This window comes from Pelodiscus sinensis, chromosome 2 (genome assembly GCF_052426305.1).
Source record: "Pelodiscus sinensis isolate ZL-2025 chromosome 2, ASM5242630v1, whole genome shotgun sequence".
In the NCBI taxonomy this organism is placed as follows: Eukaryota; Metazoa; Chordata; order Testudines; family Trionychidae; genus Pelodiscus; species Pelodiscus sinensis.
Genome location: NC_143053.1, coordinates 141,003,813 through 141,024,549, shown reverse-complemented (window position 1 = coordinate 141,024,549; position 20,737 = coordinate 141,003,813). Strand labels below are relative to the sequence as shown.

The 20,737-nt window shown below is 46.2% G+C and overlaps 2 protein-coding genes across 2 annotated transcripts in view; one reads left to right on the top strand and one right to left on the bottom strand.

Annotated features, from left to right (window-relative positions):
- Nucleotides 1-16,363, bottom strand: part of NSUN2 (NOP2/Sun RNA methyltransferase 2) — a 43,180-nt gene extending 26,817 nt beyond the window's left edge. Inside the window, exons 1-8 of the mRNA XM_075921501.2 lie at nt 15,818-16,363; nt 15,464-15,621; nt 11,269-11,373; nt 9,125-9,230; nt 7,413-7,484; nt 6,123-6,207; nt 5,002-5,194; nt 2,008-2,082 (exon numbers count right to left, since the gene is read on the bottom strand). Coding sequence (XP_075777616.2) covers nt 2,008-2,082; nt 5,002-5,194; nt 6,123-6,207; nt 7,413-7,484; nt 9,125-9,230; nt 11,269-11,373; nt 15,464-15,621; nt 15,818-16,234 — 1,211 coding nt within the window. The 5' untranslated portion in view covers nt 16,235-16,363. The remainder of the gene's footprint in view (nt 1-2,007; nt 2,083-5,001; nt 5,195-6,122; nt 6,208-7,412; nt 7,485-9,124; nt 9,231-11,268; nt 11,374-15,463; nt 15,622-15,817) is intronic.
- A 186-nt stretch (nt 16,364-16,549) lies between these two features.
- The window catches only part of SRD5A1 (steroid 5 alpha-reductase 1), a 28,436-nt gene continuing 24,248 nt past the window's right edge, over nt 16,550-20,737 (top strand). The window contains exon 1 of the mRNA XM_006127295.5: nt 16,550-17,003. Coding sequence (XP_006127357.3) covers nt 16,690-17,003 — 314 coding nt within the window. The 5' untranslated portion in view covers nt 16,550-16,689. The remainder of the gene's footprint in view (nt 17,004-20,737) is intronic.

The following is a 20,737-nucleotide window of genomic DNA, read 5'->3' as shown; positions in this document are numbered from 1 at the left end:
GATACCATTCCTACCTATCCTAGCTAAAAGTCATTGATACACCTAAACTCCATGAATCTAGCTCTTTTTTTAACCCTGTTAAAGCTCTAGCCTTCACCGCATCCTCTGGCAAGGAGTTCCACAGGTTGACTGTGTGCTGAGTGAAGAAAACCGTCATTTTCTTTGTTTTAAACCTGCTGCCTATTAATTTCATTTGGTGACTCCTAACTCTTATATTGTGGGTATAAGTAAATACCTTTTCCTTATTTACTTTTTCCACTTTCATAATTTTATAGACGTCTATTTTATTCTCCCCTTAGTCTCCTCTTTTCTAAGCTGAAAAGTCCAAGTCTCTTCATATAGGATCCGTTCTTCATATAGGACCCGTTCTAAACCCCTAATCTGTTTTGTTGCCCTTTTCTGAATCTTTTCCAATGCCAGTATTTTTTTTTTAGATGAGGCGACCACATCTGTATGCAGTATTCAAGATGGGGTGTACCATGCTTTTATATAGAGACAATAAGATATTTTCTGTCTTATTCTCTCTCTCTCTTTTTAAATTATTCCTAACGTTCTATTTGCTTTTTTGATTGCCGCTGCACACTGAGTGGATGTTTTCAGAGAACTATCCACAATGACTCCAAGATCTTTCTCTTGAGTAGCTGTAGCCAAATTAGTCCCCATCATATTGCATATATAGTTGGGATTATTTTTTCCAATGTGCATTACTTTACATTTATCAACATTACATTTAATTTGCCATTTTGTTGCCCAATTAGTTTGGTGAGATCTTTTTGAAGCTCTTCACAGTCTGCTTTGTTCTTAACTATCTTGAGCAGTTTAGTACCATCTGCAAATTTTGCCACTTCACTGTTTACTCATTTCTCTAGATCATTTATAAATAAGTTGAATAGGACTGGTCCCATGACAGCTTGTTGGGGGACTCCACTAGTTACCTCTCTCCACTTGGAAAACTTACCGTTTGTTCCTATCCTTTGCTTCCTGTCTTTCAACCAGTTATCAATCCACAAAAGGACCTTCCCTCTTATCCCATGACAATTTACTTTACTTAAGAGCCTTTGGTGAGGGACCCTGTCAAAGGCTTTCTGGAAATCTAAGTATATTATATCCACCTGATCCCCCTTGTCCACATGCTTGTTGATCTCCTCAAAGAACTCTAGCAGATTAGCAAGGCATGATTTTCCTTTATAGAAACAATGTTGACTTTCCCCCAACAAATTACATTCATCTATGTGTCTGACAATTTTATTCTTCGCTATAGTTTCAACTAATTTGCCCAGTATTGACATTAGACTTACCAGTCTGTAACTGCCAGGATCACCTCTAGAGCCTTTTTAAATATTGGCATCAGTTAGCTATCTTCCAATCACTAGGTACAGAAGCCAATTAAAAGGATAGGTTACAAACCACAGTTAACAGTTCTGCAATTTCACTTTTGAGTTCTTTCAGAACTCTTGGGTGAATGCAATCTGGTACCGGTGACTTGTTATTGTTAAGTTTATGAATTCGTTCAAAAACTTCCTCTAATGACAACTCAAAGTGGAACAATTCCTCAGATTTGTTACCTAAACAGAATGGCTCAGGTTTGGGAATTTCCCCAATAGCCTCAGCCATGACGACCGAAACAAAGAATTCATTTACCTTCTCCGCTATGACTTTATCATCATTAAGTGCTGCTTTAGCATCTCGATTGTCCAAGGGCCCCACTGGTTGTTTAGACGGTTTCCTGCTTCTGATGTACTTAAACATTTTATTATTACTTTTTGGCTAGCTGTTCTTTAAACTCCTTTTTGGCTTTTCTTATTATCTTTTTACACTTAATTTGACAAAATTTATGGTCCCTTCTATTTTCCTCACTAGGATTTGACTTCCAGTTTTTAAAAGATATCTTTTTATCTGTCACTGCTTCTTTTACCTGGTTGTTAAGCCACGATGGCACTTTTTTGGTTCTCTTTGTAAAACCGTTACTATTTCCACAAACAAAGCAATTATAATATGCAATTTTACCCATGTAACTGCAGGCTATTTTGAGTTGTCCATTTTTTCCACACATCAATGTTTTTTCTCATAGTTCCATCTCCACTGCAACAGAAGTTGATATGTTAATTCATAAATAAAAGATTTTCTGATAGACATTTAACTATATTCTGAAAACTAAGTAAATCCAAAAATGGTATTTTAAACCAGGAAGAGACAATCTATTTTGATACTAACCACTGGCAATTCATATCAAGAGAATATTAACCCCCCACCCCAGCAGATCACATCTCAGCTTCTAATATCAGCCAATTGTGAAACAACAGTCACAGTTATCACCCAGAATACCCACTAAACTGAAATAGCATGTTTTGACAGCACTCTAGTGTAGGAGAGCCTGGACTATCCTGCCTTGGCAATAACTGGTGATGTCTGCCTTTAAGCCAGAAAGCTGCACTTTGGACATCTCAAGTCTGGTGCACACACTGATGACATCACTCTGTCGTCTTGCAGGAAATTTATTTTTATACATATACAGAGAAAAAAAAAATTCTAACAGACTTTTCCAGAAAGTGTTCAAAATATCTTTGCAGTATTTGAAAGAAACACTGCCCCACTAAAAACTTGAAATTAAGAGACCATAAACAATCAGGTGATTTACTTTTTTGCATTTCTTGGATAATGAAAATCAATAAACAGTGGCTACTACACTGCATTGTTAAAATGTTTCCTTTTCATAGGCAAAGGCGATAACAATACAGAATAAATCATGTACATATTTTTTTGTTGACAGCATCTCTTTGAATTCCATTAATTTCCTTTAACTTTTTTTCCTGATGATGCATGAACTAGGAAAAATACTGACTCAAATTCCAAGCTAAATTTCCAGAAAGCTGGGGTAAAAAAAATTGTACTTGTAAATTAGGTAGACTGGAAATGGAAGTGATCGATACAGGAACTAGGAATCCTACAATGCCATTTTCAGAAAGAGTTCCTTTTCAGAACAGAATTGCATTTTTAAGCCCTGAAAGAAATAAAAACCCGCCTATGCTTGTATGACTTGTTTCAACTACAAAAAATTAAGATTAGTGCACCATTTAGTAGTGCTCAATAGTTATTTAGACAATCTATCTTATTTCAGATGCAGTATTAGTGTATAAGATTGTATTTGCTTTTAATATGATTATTGTTTTCATTAACTCAGCAGTTTAGGAATTAAATAAAATCTAGAACAGAGGTGGGCAATAATTTTTAACCAGGGGCCACTTAAAAAATTTCTGAAGTGGCCCCTGGCTACCCTGGAAGGGGCGGGCTTCACGTTGAAGAGGTGGGGTCAGGACACTTTTGTGCTTCCTCGCCCATAAGGTTGCCAGGTGTCCGGTTTTGAACCGGACAGTAGAATATTTGAGCTTTCTGTCTGGGAAACAAATTGAGAAAATAATGGACATATAAATGTCCAGTATTTTCTAATTAAGGAGGTTTTATTATTATCGTGAGCAGGGCTTGACGAACCGTGTCGAAAGCTGCTCGCCAGCCCCGCACTGCGCGTGCCCCCGGAAAACGGGGCACCGGGCTGAAATCTACTTGCCACGAGTGAGTAGATTCAATAGATTGTCGAGCCCTGATCATGAGTATCAGTACGTAGTTGCATACTGCCTGGCTGATAGACACTGCATGAGCGTGTCTACCAGCCAGGCAATATGCAACTACACAATAGAGAGGAGAGGGTGTGTCTGGGGCAGGATGGAATCCCTGGGGTTGGACTTGCCTGTGTGCCCGCCAGGACCGTGAGCAAGACGGGCAGCACCCTGGGATCTGCGTGTGCCCGGGCCAGCCCTACTCCCTGCCGGTTCCCCCGCCCCCACTCCCATCCAGCTCCGCTCCCCCGCAGCTTGTTTTCCCCTGGCCAGACATGCTCCTTCCAACCCCCTTTCAGCCAGTCAATTCCCCATCCCCAATCAGCCCTGCTCCCCCCTGCTCCCTTCCCAGCCAGTGCCCCTCCGACCCCGATCTGAGTCAAGCGTGTCCGGTATTTTCTTGAAACCTTCTGGTAACCCTACTCACCCACAGACCAATTGGTCTGGGATGGGGGAGCGCGCAGTCTTTGCTCTCCATAAAGAGAACCCTCTAGGTACCAGTGCCCCTGGCAGTGGGAGGAGACTTTGTGTACTCTCCCTGCTGCCCACAGGTCAAGCAAGGCTTGGGGAAGGGGAACACATGAAGTCTCTTGCTCCCCGTCCCTGTCCTGTAGGGATCGTCACATTTAGAGTAAACCACTAGCTGAGCAGGAACTAGTGGTTGACATTAAGTGCTGAGCCCCTTGCAAGGCGGGAGGAGATTTCATGAGCTTCCCCCACCCCAAAGCCCTGATTGGCCTGGGTGTAGGGGGAGCACGGGAAGCCTCCTCCCACCCTGCCCTTGTCCTGCAAGGAGCGTGCGGTGCTTAGAAGCACAGCGCCCCTTGCAGGACAGGAGGAGACTTCACACACTCTCCCTGCTCTCAGACCAATCAGGGCTTGGAGGTGGGGGGAATGCACGAAATCTCCTCCTGCCCTGCCAGGAACGCAGTGTTTCTAAGCACTGTGCACTCCTTGCAGGGCAAGAGGAGACTTTGCACACTTCCTGCCGCCCCTGGGCCTAGGGACGAGGGGAGGGGCAGGGCTTCAGTGGGCCGGGTCTGACCCACCGAGGCCCTTTATCCCACCCCGATCTAGGAAGTGTGAGATCACATATATATGCTCTCTATATTCCCTGCCATTCTTGATTTAAAGGTTCAGAAGACAAACTTAGTCTATTGGCTAATGGAAATTAAGGAGAGCCTAGAGTGCGGCAAAAAGATCACTTATCTTTAGATAAAGAATTCTAGCTTATTTGATGCAAAAGGAGACAAAGACTGTTTTGAAAAATCACGATGAATGCTACCTTTCTTGGCAGAAAAAACAAAGGAACAAATTAATAACAAAAAAACTATTATATTATAAATAGCAAAATGAATCTGTGTATTAAAAAATAAATGCAATATACCTGCAGGGAACATCACATAAAATCCTATCATAGAAGAGGGCCTCTTTTCTTCCTTTAATGTCTATCTGTAGAGTAGGGATGCTGGAAGCATCGTGATTTACCACCATGATGCACGGACTGCTTAACCTCTTAGCCTGATGAACCAGCAAATAGCAGCGCTTGTTGTCAACATCATTGGCAATTACAAATCCCTCTGGGAACATAAAATAAAATATACAAGTTAACTGGAAATAGCTGTGTTTTGCATTCAACTTCAGGTGTTCATACATTAACCAACAAATATTCAGCAAAACATCTCTATCCCAGAAGCTGAAGAATGGCTTTACTATTAAATAATTATATTTTAAAAATATAGTTTACTATCTTCTGTTCAGATTGCATAAATTGTTTGAAGATGACTATTTTACAGTCATAATTTTTAAGCCATATTTCAAAAATTTGGAACTTGGGAGTGTTTTGTGAAATTAGAAGGGATAAATCTTGGCACTATGCAATGAAAACAAAATAACAGTTCTTCTGCATCTCGTCCAGAGTTAGTGGAGCTTTACTGCAGAGATTATACTGATACCTGAAGAAAAGGACAAAACTGCTCTGCTGAAAATAATACACGGTATTTTTTGCAGCCATTTCAAAGGAAGTAAAAAGGATTCTGAAGTTAAAGCAGACTAATGGTAAACAGACTATTCTTAGAAGGAAGAACACACAACTAACATAATATCTAATGAGAGCACTAGAACAAAAATTCTCAAGATATAGTCTATTGAATTCACACTCACTTAAAATTAATCTCTGATCACATTTACTGTTACCTCAACCTACACAAGTATGGAATCCACTAACTTCTCTCATGAGGCAAAGAGTTTTAAAGGCAATCTGCAAATGCTTTCAGAAGCCAACTGTTAGCTCATGAAGTAGAAGCTGATAGTATAATCAAGCTTTAAAAACACAAGCTTAAAACGTATTACATGCTGAACACCTCTCCAACCGCTCTTTACTACTTGTGGAATTTAAGCACAAAACTAGTTTTGTTATATATGTGTAATAGTTGAAAATGATCTTTTATAATAAAAATGTTGAAAATCTAAAACTTCAGAAGCTTGAAGTAGTCCTGACAGACTTACCTGGGAAAGGAACATTCATGTCTGCATGCAACATTTCAATGAGCTGTGCAGTCTTAGATCCAGGTGCAGCACACATATCTAGAATCTATCAATACAAAATTTTAAAACAGTAAAATATTTCAAGATTTGTCAAACATATTCAGTAGTTTTGATTTTAAACTATAATTTCTTGCAAAAATAAATAATATTTTTCAGGCATAAAATAGCAAGTTCAAAAATAGGACATGAAACACTCCATTCTAGCTGTTTCTCAGATGAGTTACCCTTGTTTTGAGCATGTATGCATAAGATCAGACTACGTCTACACTACCACAGATTTAGAGAGAGGCAATATAATATTTCCCGTGTCTTTATTTATCCCTTTACTAATGAATCCCACTATTCTGTTTGGTTTTTTGACTGCCGCTGCACATTGAGCGTATGTTTTCAAAGATCTGTCCACAAGGATACCCAGATCTCTTGCCTGAGTGTTGACAGCTAATTTAAACTCCGTCATTTTATGTTTAGTTAGCATTATGTTTTCTAATGCTTTGCAATTGTCAACATCTAATTTCATCTGTTATTTTGCTGTCCTATCACCAAGTTTTGTAACACTTGTAACACTTCTGGGTTTGCTTTGGGTGGAACCATCTTGAGTAGTTGTGTATCATTTGAAATTCTGTCACCTCGTTACTCCTTTTCCCAGATCATATATGAATGATAATCAGCACTGGTTCCAGTGCTTTCCATTCTGAAAGCTATTTTTCCTATTGTTTATTCCATATCTTATAACCAGTTACAGATCCATGAACAAACATAGGAGAAGTATCTTGATCTAACTTTATAAACAAGTTAGATAACTGGCAATCAACCTGAACTATAATGACCAATCACGCTGGCTTGATTCACACATCTTGTGGTGTTGATAACACTCCAAACAAAGCAAAACAAAACAGTGCTCCTAAACAGCTCATGGTCATAATGGAATGGAGAGCTTGCAAAAGGTGATTCAGTATCATAAACAGAGACACTCCCAGAAAAGAAAGGGGAAAATATATATGAATACTGTTGAATTTTGAAGATAAAATATTTTGAAGAGCGGTGGCAATCATCTGATTAAACTTTAAGCACACAGTTGAAAATCTGTTCTTGTTTTTCAATACACATGAACTGGAACATACAGTCTTTGCTAACCTCTGCATGCAGAATACATGGTCTGTCTTCATGAATAAAACATCAATACAAATATTATGGAGTTTGTAATTTTCTTATTTTTCCTATAAGAGTTCCAATTCCCATGTTAAAGATTACCTTATGATGAGGATTAACGTTAAGCAACAGAGGAGGAATCATACTGACAGCTTCTTGACGACTAATGTTTCCCTAAAATAAAATGTACACGCATGTAGTATCTATTAGATCTTATACATATGTGAGTCACTTCACAAAAACATTAACAGTGCTGTATGAACAAATTTACATTGAAAAAGCCAGTATGACAAAACACCATGCAACTTTCCATCTTCCCTCAACCTACCTTCCCCACCCAAACCATTTTCCCTCCTGTCACAGATGCAGAAAGTTTCTCTTTTGCTCTCCTCCACTAGCCACTCCACTTGCTACAATGACCCCATACCTCTTTCACACTCACGCCTCAGTTCCTTAGAGTACATCTACACTTACTCCCTAGTTCGAACTAGGGATGCAAATGTAGCTGACCGAAATTGCTAATGAAGCGGGGATTTAAATATCCCATGCTTCATTAGCATAATCTTGCCGGCATGCTATTCCGCTCGCCAGCTGATTCGAACCAGGAAGTGCGCTCCGGGACGCATTAGTTCGAATCAAACCCTTTGGTTTGAACTAACATTACTCCTCATTTAATGCACTAACTAACGCAACCCAGAGCGCACTTCCTGATTCGAATCAGCTGGCGAGCGGAATAGCGCACGGGCGAGATTATACTAATGAAGCACGGGCTATTTAAATCCCCGCTTCATTAGCAATTTCGGTCAGCTACATTTGCATCCCTAATTTGAACTAGGGAGCAAGTGCAGACATACCCTTACTACTTTCCTCTGCCTCCTTCACCTCACAATTTATACATGCCTCAGTCTCTCCAATCTTAAATCCCACCCTTCACCCACTTATTTATCCCACTACTGTTCTATCTCCCTTCTACTACTAAACTTCCAGAACTACAATCTGCTGTGCACAATCCCAGTCCTGAGCTCCTCTTCAATTCCCTCTTAAACCTTCTCCAATCTGGTTGCTGCCCTTTGTGCTCTACTGTAAGTCCTCTTGCCAAAATATCTAAATCTTTTTATCCAAAACTCAGAACTAGTAAATCCATCCTCATCCTCCTTGAAGTCAGCCAGGTTTGACTACTGATATGAATGGTTAACCAGTAAGCATCATCCTGGAGCGGGTCCTCCTCCTCATGTGCCACAGGCAGTGAGGCTGCACAAGAGGGCCCACCATGGGCAGGGAACTACCATAACGGGTAAGGATACTAGCCTGCCCAGAGCATCCCCCTGCCCATGACAGGGGAACCACTACAGCCCTGCTGCAGTGAGCAGATGGGGGCACTGCAGCCCAGCTGTGCTGGAGCAGTGCCCCCACCTTCAATTGTTTAACTGGTTGACTGATTACCCAGCATTTTACATCCCTAACTTTGACATGGCCAATCACCAATAACCTCCCTCCACCCCCGCAAAACAGAAGCTCTAATTATAGACCAAGCAGTCACTAGCTGCTGACACTCTAAAGTGCTTAGTTCATATTAACTGTCCCATGTAGATTCTGCTGGCATTAACACAAGCTAGGTGCATCAGAACTTTTAACTATATGGAGCAGTTAAAGTATAGCATGTTAAGGCTTTACAAAGGAGATGCCTCCAGAGCACTTTAATACATAGACAAGTCTTCCCTTGCCCATAAAAAGCATTCTGACTGAAAAAAGAAAGTCAGCTTTGAACACAAATCATGTATTTGTAACATTTAATTTTTAAAAGAAGATCTTACACATTCTGTCTCGCTAACCAGAAACTGATGAAACTTTTCCAGCTGTGGTGACTTCCGCAAGATTTTTCTGCTCAAGTTAGTGTGCCATGCTAGCTCTTCTGGATACCTGATAAAAGAGAGACCCAGATACACAGTGCAACTCACCACAAACTAATCCAACCTCAAATTACAAATAAACATGTGGTTTTTCCCTTTTACTAGCAGATATATGTGATACAAAAAAATTAATTCTACAAAAAACTTAATTGTAGGTATTAAAATGTGATGGAGAAATAGCTACCAAAACCACTACGACTGAGCAGCCTGGCATCAAGAAAGTTATAATACGCAGGGCTCGACAAATTATGGAAAACCCTACTCGCCAGACAAAAAAGGAACTCGCCACCCACCCCCCAAAAAAGTGTTTTTTTAATGGCATAAATTCGTAATAAGAATAAAAACAGTAATTACTAATAAGTTACTAATAAATATCACCCAAGTTATTAATAAATATCTTATAAACCTTTACCTTTTCCCTCTGCTGCCATGTCTCCTCCCCTTGGTCCATCAGCTCCCCTGGTGCCTGCTGCCCCCCAACCCCTCACCCTCCTCTGCTGTCTTGACTCCTGCCCTTCTCACTGCCCTCAGCCTTCCTGAGACCTGTCCCCCTTCACCAGCCCTTCTCTCCCCCCTGTGCCCACTCCTCCAGTAGCCCCACTCTGCTCGTGTGAGCTACCCCTCCTCATCCCCACTCCTAACACCTCCCTCTACAAACCTGTCCTGCCTCTCTCCTCTGGTGCTGGTCCCTCCCCTGCAAATGTCTGCCCTTCTGCTTCACCCCCAGAATCCCCTGGCACCTGCATCCTCCTGGTGCCTCCCCCTTTCCTCACTGCCCCTGCCCCTGCCCCCTTTGCCCTCTTTTTCCCTGATACCCACCCCCTCACCACCCTCTGCCCCCGTTCCCCTCAAGCCCCGTGCCCTCACACATGACTTGTTCACACATGACGTGCTCCATCCCCTCCTTCCTCATGCCCACCCCTTCTTTCAAGCCTTCTTCCAGCACCTCCCCGTCCGCCCTCTAGCCCCCAGTGCCCTTACCCTCTCCTAGCATCACCCTGTTCCCCCCTCCCACTGACACCACCCGTCCCTTGGTGCCTTCCCTCTCCTTCTCCTCTTGATCTCCTCCCCTTCTCTCCCCTCAGCACAAGCCCATTTCCCATATTTTTCCCCTCCTCTCTCTTCTCCTCCCCCCAGCCCAGCCCCTTCCCCTCCTCCAGGGTCAGCTCTAGGTTTTTTGCTGCCCCAGGCAAAACATTTTTTGGCAGCTCTCCCCTCCCCCTTTTTAGTCCTATAAATAGCAAATAGCATATTAATTTGTTTTTTTCCATAAAGGCAAAGGCGCTTCAGGTGAACTCCCCCTTTCACTGCTGCTGGGTTGCAGCAGCCTTTTCCCTGCCCTGTCCATAGGGAGGGGCTGGACAAGCACCCCTCACTCCCGACCCACAGGGGGTGCAGGGACAGCACAGAGCCAGAGGGGTGCAGGGAAAAGTGGGGGTGTACAGGGGTGGCACGGGGAATGGGAGGCACAGAGGGATGCAGGGATCGGGGGAGCAGGGTGCGGTGGAGGCACGGGGAATGGGACGTGGGGAACGGGAAGAGCAGAGGGATTGGGGTCTAGGGGCAGTGCAAGGAACGGGCAGCAATGTGAAGGGACTGGAGCCCTGGCAGGACTGGGGCCGGCGTGGCGGGGTGGGGCCTGACTGCGCCGCACGCCGCAGCCAGCTCCCAGGGACATGTGGCCAGAGCCGAGCTGCCACCCGTAGTCACAACGGCCCACTGGTCCAGTCCGCCCCTGCACTCGCCAGCTGGTAAAACCTACTTGCCATGGGCGAGCAGGTGAGTGTATTTGTTGAGTCCTGATAATACATATAAAAAAATCTCTCTATAATGCTAAAAAGGTGACTAGCTATACACAGTTAAGATTTGATTAGCCATTGGGTATCTTCCAAGAAAAAAAAAAAATATTATCCAAATCCAGGATTCAACTGTAAAACCAGTACATTTCTACTAATAGTATATATGTTAGTTATAAGGTAAAAAAAGAGAGCAAGCTAAGTGACTGAAACAACATATTCTGAGTTTATAAAGTGTCTTAGTTTTCTTACCACGTTAGTGGTTGTGGCATTTCGATTTTTTGCCCATCTACCACCAGGTCCTGCAACTCCTTGAAATACTTGTTCTTCAGGCAGTGGAGAATTTCTTTTGCATGGCTACAAAAAGAACAAAACATTTGTGATTTTAAAATTATTGATTTGAAAAGCGCAATAAAACATAACTGTTCTGAGCTTAACACTCTCCTCAAGGACTGAATACACCAACTCCACAACGTTCTGAATCACTCATGGTCCAGAAAGCAAGTAACCAGTATTGACCCAAAACATATTTATGATATCCATAAACAGGGAAAACAGACCAATTACCTCATTTTATTATCAATTCTCTCCTATTTCTGTTTGGTAGCTATCTTCTACTACAGGCAGTCCCCGGGTTACGTACAAGATAGGGACTGTAGGTTTGTTCTTAAGTTGAATCTGTATGTAAGTCGGAACTGGAGTCAGCCACTGCTGAAACTGATCAGTTTCAACCGCGGCTGAATCTGGATGCCAGTTCTGACTTACATACAGATTCAACTTAAGAAACCCAGGCGTCCCCAAGTCAGCTGCTGCTGAAACTGATCAGTGGCTGATTCCAGGAACCTGGGGCAGAGCAACTCTGCCTCGGGCTTCCTGTAGTGAGCCGCTGGTCAGTTTCAGCAGCGGGTGACTTGGGGACGCCTGGGGCAGAGCAGCTGGGGTGCTGCTGGGTTGCTCCAATAGCGCGGCTCCTCGGCACTACTGGAGCAACCCAGCAGCACCCCAGCTGCTCTGCCTCAGGCATCCTGATTCAGCCACTGCTGAAACTGACCAGCAGCGGCTGAATCAGGACGCCTGGGGCAGAGCAACTGGGGTGCTGCCGGGTTGGTCCGGAGCGGCGCTGCGGGACCAACCCGGCAGCCCCCAGCTGCTCTACCCCAGGGGCTGCACCCCCGCCCCAGCAGACCAGGGGGACAGGAGCAAAGCCGCTGAGCACGCCCGCAGCGGGACAGCCCAAGCACGCCCGGGCTGTTCCACTGCGGGCGTGCTCCAAGGCTTTGCTCCTGTCCCCCTAGTCTGCTGGGGGGGGTCCAACAAAGCCACTGGACCTCCCCAGCAGACCACGGGGCCAGGAGCAAAGCCGCCCAGGCGGCAGGAGTCCCGCCGCCTGGGCGGCTTTGCTCGGGTATCCCTGGTCTGCTGGGGGGGTCCAGCGCCTTTGCTGGACCTCCCCAGCAGACCAGGGAGACCGGGAGAAGCTTTTCTCGCCCCGGAGGACACGGGTGTCGACATAAGTCGGATCCGCGTAAGTCGGGGACTGCCTGTATCAAGATTTTATCCTCCCCACTTTAAAAAGCAAGATCATACTTTTGCTGATCGTCCTGCATATACTGTTTGCCCATCAGTTGTATCAGAGGGGTAACCAGTCCTTGCCCACAGACAACCCACCAACCTGAAGCATATTCTCACCAGCAACTACACACCGTACCATAATAACTCTAACTCAGGAACCAATCCATGCAACAAACCTCAGTGCCAACTCTGCTCACATATATACACCAGCAACACCATCACAGGACCTAACCAGATCAGCCATATTGTCACTGGTTCATTCTCCTGCACAGCTACTAACGTAATATATGCCATCATGTGCCAACAATGCCCCACTGCCATATACATCGGCCAAACTGGACAGTCCCTACGTAAAAGAATCAATGGACACAAATCTGATATTAGGAATGGCAACATACAAAAACCTGTAGGGGAACACTTCAATCTCCCTGGACACACAATTGCAGATCTAAAGGTAGCCACCCTGCAGCAAAAAAACTTCAGGACCAGACTTCAAAGAGAAACTGCTGAGCTACAGTTCATCTTCAAGTTTGACACAATCAACTCTGGATAAAACAAAGACATGGAATAGCTCGCTAACTACAAAAGCAGCTTCTCCTCTCTTGGAATTCACACCTCCGGATCAGCTACTAGAAGTGGGCCTCATCCTCCCTGATTGGATCCACCTTGTCATCTCCAGCCTGATTCTGGCCTGCATATTTATACCTGACTCTGGAAATTTCCACTACATGCATCTGACAAAGTGGGTCTTTGCCCACGAAAGCTTATGCTCCTACACTTCAGTTAGTCTATAAGGTGCCACAGGACTCCTCGCCATCAGTTGTAGTAACACAATGAAGCTGATTTCCGTTTCACTTTGCTCTTCCCGTTGGTTGAAGTGCTATGTTCACTAGTACAATTTTATGTTACTATTGCTGTTTCTGGGGGCACTAGGGATGTGATCGACTAGTTGCTTCCCCCCCTTGCTGCCCTTATCAGAAAGAGGCTGGGGGGAGGGAGGAGTGCGTCAAAGTGGCAGCACGGTGTAGAGTCCCCAGCTGGCCCAAGCTGCACATGGCGTTTCAAAGTGACAGTGTGTTGAGCCCGGGTCTACTACTTTGAAATACCACATGCAGCCTTGATCTGCAGCAGACCCAGTGCTCTCTGCAGCAGTTTTGCCTTTGAAGAATAGCAGCGCTTGGGGTGTTGCTACACTTCAAAAGTAGAGGTGCCCTTATCAACTAATCAAATAGTCGATGCAAATTGCATTGACTATTCGACTAGCTCATTAATCTAAATATAACATCCCTAGGGGGAACTGGTCTGGGGATGTGCAATCAGGAACTAAAACAGTGGTGAATAACCTGCAGGCTTTATGTAGACCATTGAGGTTCTGCATGGTCCAGGAGATATTTTGTTTACCATTGCCCACATACACAATTCCCAGATTCCACTAGTTTCCATCAACTTAGTTTTTTCCTATTGATACTACTAAAGTAATATGATTTAAAGTAGAGATTTAAAATGCATAAATTAAATAACCACGTAATAGCTGAACATTTCAGCAGTTATACGCAGGGTAGGAGTCAGCTTGTAGGGAGCTGATGTGTGCGGGGAACTAGCTTTTAAACCATCTCCCCATGCATATGGGCTCCTGCCTCTTTCTGCCTCCTGATGCTGCCTCTGTATCAGAAGCTGCCTGGGGTGAAGAGGAAAGTTGGCTCTGTACCAGAAGCCTATGTATAATGCATAACCATGAACGTTAACCAGTGAGCCCAGGCTCATCAGTTAACCGTGTATCCGGTTACACTTACACATCCCTAATGCAAAGGCACATGAAGCGAGGTGCCTGCTGATTACACACAACATTGACTATGACAGCAGTACACTGCCTCTGCATCTATTCAAAGCACTGCTGCAGTTCAATTGACACACCCCACAAATTCCAGGTAGGCATATGCAGTTAGCAAAACTAACCTACCCTAGGAGACTATCTTGGTTACGACAATCTTGTGGCCCACTGAGATGAAGGAGGGCCACTCACTAGCCTAGGCTGCTCATTACTAAAGTAGAGGATGGATGAATTGCAGAGGACCATGAACCTGATGCCATCATTGCTATTTATACTCTACAGGTGAATAGAGCCCTGCACAGATACAAATGTCTATCTGCACATGCAAATATCCATGAACAGACATTGGTATCTGCTGATCTGCAGGGTTCTATCCCCAAGAGGAATGTGATCCTGTGGCTCCCAGGAGCCAATGCCCCACATTTGACACTCGGCAGCTTCTCCAGGCAGTGCGGCAATACAGCTCACTGTCCCACTGCCAACAGAGCTGTACGACCTCAAACAAGACTTATCGATGGGTGGAGCACAGTTCACTGTCAGGAGGCGCCGCTGGCACAGGGCACTGGCTCCCAGGAGTGGCAGGAGGACCACAATCCTATTGACCACAATGTCTCTTGGGAATAGAGCCTTGCAGATCGGTGGATACCAATGCCAATATCCACATCCGCGTGTAGACATGTATAACCCTGCAAGGCTTGATCTATTAAACTAGTTACAAATCATGCCAGACGAACATACTGCCATGACAAAACCGGACTCCCTGCCTCACAGGGCACCTCTCCAGGCAGGAGTCCCAGCACAGGGCGGCTATTGAGCATGAAGTGCATGCTCTCCCCCCCAAGGCCACTCTCAGGGCCGGATTAAGACCTTTAGAGGCCCTAAGCACTGAAAAGATTATGGTGCCCCCCCCCCATATGTAATTCAAAATAAAATCTATACTATACTGTCAAATCTCTTTTTTTTTTCTTGGTGCCCCTCCTTTGCTGGTGCCCTAAGCACGTACTTAGTCTGCCTATTGGGTAATCCAGCCCTGGCCGCTCTCACCTCTTGTAGCCAGTGATGCGCAGGGTTGCGGGCAGCGGCTCCCTCAGCGCCGCCATAAACGGCTCCCACTCGCCCTCGGGCACGATCCGCAGCTCCCGGTAGTAGCGCTCGAACAGCGCGTTCTCCTTGACGATTTCAGGGTAGCCTCCTTCCCAGCCCTGCAAGAGGCGGCGGGCGGGGGGGGTCAGACACAGCGCGGGGCGGGGGCGCAGACAGGCCCGTGCCGCCCCCGGGCCTCCTGCGCGGGGCACTAACGCGGGAGCCCCGAGGGGGCCGAGCAGCCCATGCGCCCGGGACAACAACAGGCGCGCGGCTCACGGCGCCATCGACTCCACCCCGCCGGACGCTGCTCACCGCTTGGTCCCCGCCCGACCCGTCCCCGCCGCCTCCCCGCTCGCGGCGCTGCTGCTGCTGCTGCTGCCTCTGGCGGTTGCGCTGCCTGCGGCCCATCGCGCCCACGAGCCGCACGAAGCCGGCAGCTGCTCCCACGACGCTCTTCGCTCGGGCTCCAAGAGCGGCCGTTACTCCTCTTGTCACGCGGCGCGCCGTACCCAGGCTCGCGGGCCTTTGCGCTTGCGCGGGGGTCCTTGCTCGCTGACTGCACCGCATGGAAAGCCCCGCCCCCCCCCGCTTGGGCTGCCTGAGTACGCGCCCGCAGCACGAGCACAACTGTTCAATCGGCCTCCTCCACCGAGCCCGCCAGCAGAGGGACTCGACGTTGTATTCATGACTCGGGGGCTTCCTAGCATCTGTGTGGCACTTGAGAGCCATTGGTTCATAGCGTGGGGCTTGCGCGTGTCGGGGCAGGCTCTGCACGGGCACCTGTGTGCCGCCAGCAGGACGAAACAGCGTCAGGGCTCCGCCCGCGCTCTCATTTTTGTACGGGCTGATCGGAACAGCAGCCAGCCCAGCCCCTCCAAGCAATCAGTCGGGCACGTGACAGTCAAAAGTGGAAGACACATTGCGTCACAGGCGCCTAAGGCCGCGCCCCCCAATCGCGCCTCGCCTCACGTGGCAGCGGATGTGGGCGGGGTCATTGCTTAAGGAGAGGGCAGGTAGGGACGCAAGGTTGTTAGCCCCACCCCCCTCATCCTGATTGGCTAGGTCGCTGCCGCGAAGTCGGGCAACTTTCCCACGCGGTTTGGTCGTTAGCGCCGCAAGGCTGGAGCCAACTGTCGCCGCTCGCGCACCGGGCTGCGGCCGTGGAGGGCTGAGCGCGCCTGGGCATGGCGGCGTCGCGCGGGCTCTGGCCGCTGCTGTCGGAGCCGGCGGAGCGGCAGCTGCTGCAGAACCTGTCCTATGGGCTGATGGGCGCGAGCGGGGTCTGCGCGGTGGCGCTGTGCTTCGTGCCGACGCCCTACGGGCGCTACTCCTCGCGCAGCTTCGGCTGCCCCCTGCCTGTCCGCCTGGCTTGGATGCTCCAGGAGCTGCCCTCGCTGCTGGTCCCGCTGGGGCTGAGCCTCTTCAGCGGCGCGGCCCGCGTCTCCGAGTGGCCCAACCGGGTGCTGCTGGCGCTCTTCATCGGGCACTACGCGCACAGGTACCGGCGCGGCTTGTCCTCTGGGCCGGCCGGGCTCCGCAACCCCGGGGGGCTGCTGGGCTCGGGAGCGTCCGCGGGGTAGCGGGGCTCAGTCCCTCCTGAGCGTGACAAGCGCAGCCCCGACCTCGCCCTTTGGCGTGTCGCGGGCCGGTGTATAGGCAAAAAGTGAAACCGTTTTTGTGACGGTCACAGTTTCTGTCAAACAAACATGACATTCGGTATAACTGCTCAGGAATTGCTACTTTTGCTGGCTGGTTGCAAATTCAGAGGAACTGTGTTTTTTGGTAGAAAAATCTCTCAATTTGCTACCTCCTGTCTAACGGACTCAGGGGATGCGGGTGTTTTGCCTTGGCGGGGCCTTTTGCTCCTGGTCCATGGGTCACAAATTCAGAGGAACTGTGTTTTTGGTAGAAAAATCCCTCAATTTGCTACCTCCTGTCTAACGGACTCAGGGGATGCGGGGGGAACTGTGTTTTTTGGTAGAGGAATTGCTACTTTTGCTGGATGGTTGCAAATTCAGAGGAACTGTGTTTTTTGGTTGAAAAATCTCTCAATTTGCTACCTCCTGTCTAACGGACTCAGGGGATGCGGGTGTTTTGCCTTGGCCGGGGGCCTTTTGCTCCTGGTCCATGGGTCACAAATTCAGAGGAACTGGGGTTTTTGGTCCTCAAAACATTTCCCTCAAAACATTTCCCTGAGAATTGTTCAAAACAGGAAATAGTTAGTGAATTTGAAAATAGGAAAATCAATCCATATAACAGTCAGTTCAATTAGAAAATATGAGATTGACCTTGCTTATATGTATGCAATATTCAAGAATATTAACATGGCCTGATTGTCAAGCCACTGACAACACAGACATAAATTAAGTTAAGGACCATGCACAATTCTCCATTATTGATGTGTAATCAAAAAAGGATGTATTCCATCAATGATGATCTAATGTTTTTTGAGAGTGATATTACCTAGAACCTTGGTTATAGTCATTGCTTGACAAATAATAGAAACATGACGTGACAGACAGAAAAGGGACTGGCCACCACAAGAAAAAAAATGTACTTAAAGCTAATAAATTCCAAGTAATCATAAGAACAGTATTTGCAAATACATTAGTAATAAAATATGCTCCCTGTTATCAATGCATGCATTATAATCTTCAACTTTCTGCCCTATTTTTCCATGTTTCCTCCCATTGCTCCAGAAGCTACCCTATAAAATGCTGCCTCCTAACCCCTAAAACTCATTGTTCATAAAGCAGATGAATGAACAATAAAACAGTTCTGTATGAATATTGGACAAGTAAACGTACCTTCCATAATGATGTGTGTAGTACATGAAAGTTTTTGCGTGTTGAAAATATATGTGGAACAGATACTGTAGAAAAAGTATTATGGATGTGAATTAAAATAAATAAGTAGAACATATGGGGTGTGTCTAGACTACGGGGTTTTGTTGACAAAAGTGGACTTTTGTCAACAAAACTATACCTGCGTCCACACTGCCTTTGAGTTATGTCGACATAACGTCGAGAAAACTCAGCAGTTTTGTCGACATATGTAAACCTCATTCTACGAGGAATAATGCCTTTTATCGACAGAGTTCTGTTGATAGAAGACATTATTGCATCTACACTGTCCTTTGCGTCCACACTGTTATGTCGACAAAGCGGCTTGCTTTGTTGACAGAACTGGATGTAGTCTAGACGCTCTTTGTCGACAGAAGCTTTGTCGACAGTATCTGTCGACAAAAATTCTGTTGACAAAACCCTGTAGTCTAGACATACCCATACATATGAGTATGACTTGATACTCAATACTGCATTTAAAGAATCAGTTAACAAAAATGTTAAGTGTCAAAAATAATATATTGTAACTAGATTATAGAGAAAATTGTATATCACTTAGTAATGGATGTGAGGTTCTGCACAAAATTGGTCCCTGTTACAGATATAGTACTGGGGTGAGCTTAGCAATTCTATCTATTCTACACAGCCATTAATTCGAACTAGTTAATTCGAACTAGGCGTTAGTCCTCGTAGAATGAGGTTTACCTAGTTCGAATTAAGTGCTCCGCTAGTTCTAATTAAGTTCGAACTAACAGAGCGCTCGTGTAGCGGCTATGAAAGTTAGTTCGAACTAACTTTGTAGTGTAGACATACGCTGGGATATCACAGTGTATGAGGAATGCAAGGGAAGTTATTTCTGTTCATCACAAGTCACAGGCCCCATCTCAGGACCTGGCTGTAGTGCGGACATGATGTGGCTCAGACACGTGCTCTGGCGCTGGAAAAATCCTCTCATGTTGCAGCTGTACTCTTGCCTGGGGGAATCTCAGTACACTAGGACCACTGCCCAGTGTCCCCCTGAATGAAACTGGCTCCAGATGGTTCCAGCTCCATCCCTATGACTCATCTCCAGTTTCACTGTTCCTTAGAAATGATTCTAATCTGCGTCTAGTTCACATGGATGATTGTCTGGCCACCCTGGCTCTGGTTGTTGCAGCTTTGAATACAGCACAAGTCTGCTCTGTGGCCTGCTTCTGTGACTCTGCTACGAACACTGACATGCTTCCTGTGCTGATTTTGTGGCACCTGTGTCTCTGGCCCTGCTCAGATCCACAGCTCAGCTCTGAGAAATGCTCTATGTAGGGTTCCCAGGTGTACAGTTTTGAACACACAGGCAGTCAGTCCATTATTTTAAATTTCTTTTTTCGAAAACAATTTATAAAGTATTATTGATTCAATAGCACTGTCTTCAGCATGTGATCAGGACGACGATGGAATGTCCATTGTGACGTAATGGGAAGTGTGCGCAGTATTGGTGAAAACATCTGGCAAGACTAGCTCTATGCTAAGCTGGGGCCAAATGTGTCTGAACAAGGGTAATCAAGCACACACAGAGCACAGGAAACTAAGAGCATCCTTGCTCCCGGATTAGCCTGACCACCCTGTTAATGTGGATAGCCTAGACGATTGGACTCTAACCGTTTTTCAAGGGGACTGTCAGTATCAAGGCAATGATTTCAGATTCAACCCTCCACTTTCTGTTGGTGTTGTGAAATAGCCAAGCCAAACACCACAACTGAGTTTTATTAAGGGAAATACAATGGCACTGTGGCAGCAGGCACAGTAACACAGATGCGTCTGGACCCTCGCCTGTTATCAAGGCTTGGTATTGTGGACAGTGGACTGGTGAGGTGGTGGGAAGTGAAGGGGGGATGTGCAGTGGGGGAGATAGATCTATGGGTGTCAGTGCACTGTGAAGCGTGGGGGGTCTGAGGAGCACTGCAGTTGTGCTGGTGGGAATATGGGGGGAACTGAACAGTTAATGAATATTGGCGGGGGATTATGTGGGGGCACAGGGCATAGCGGTCTGTGGGAGGGCAATAGGCGTAGTAATTTGTGGGGGTCTCTGGGTGCTGTGGCATTGGGTCTAGGGGGCTAGAGGGGTGCTAGGCAGGGTAGCACAGTGCGGCAAGGGCCTGCCCACAATAAGAAGAAGCATGATGGCATCAGCTCAGTGCCAGGAGGGCTACTGTATGTCAGTTTGTAAGCAGTGCCCTTGTACGAGGCTGGGTGGAGCAGGGCTGGACCTGCGGTGATATAATAATAAGAAATTATCAGTAGGGATATATTACCGACCACCTGACCAGGACAGCGATACTGACATAGAAATGCTGAGGGAGATTAGAGAGGCTACCAAAATAAAGAACTCTATAATAATGGGTGATTCTAA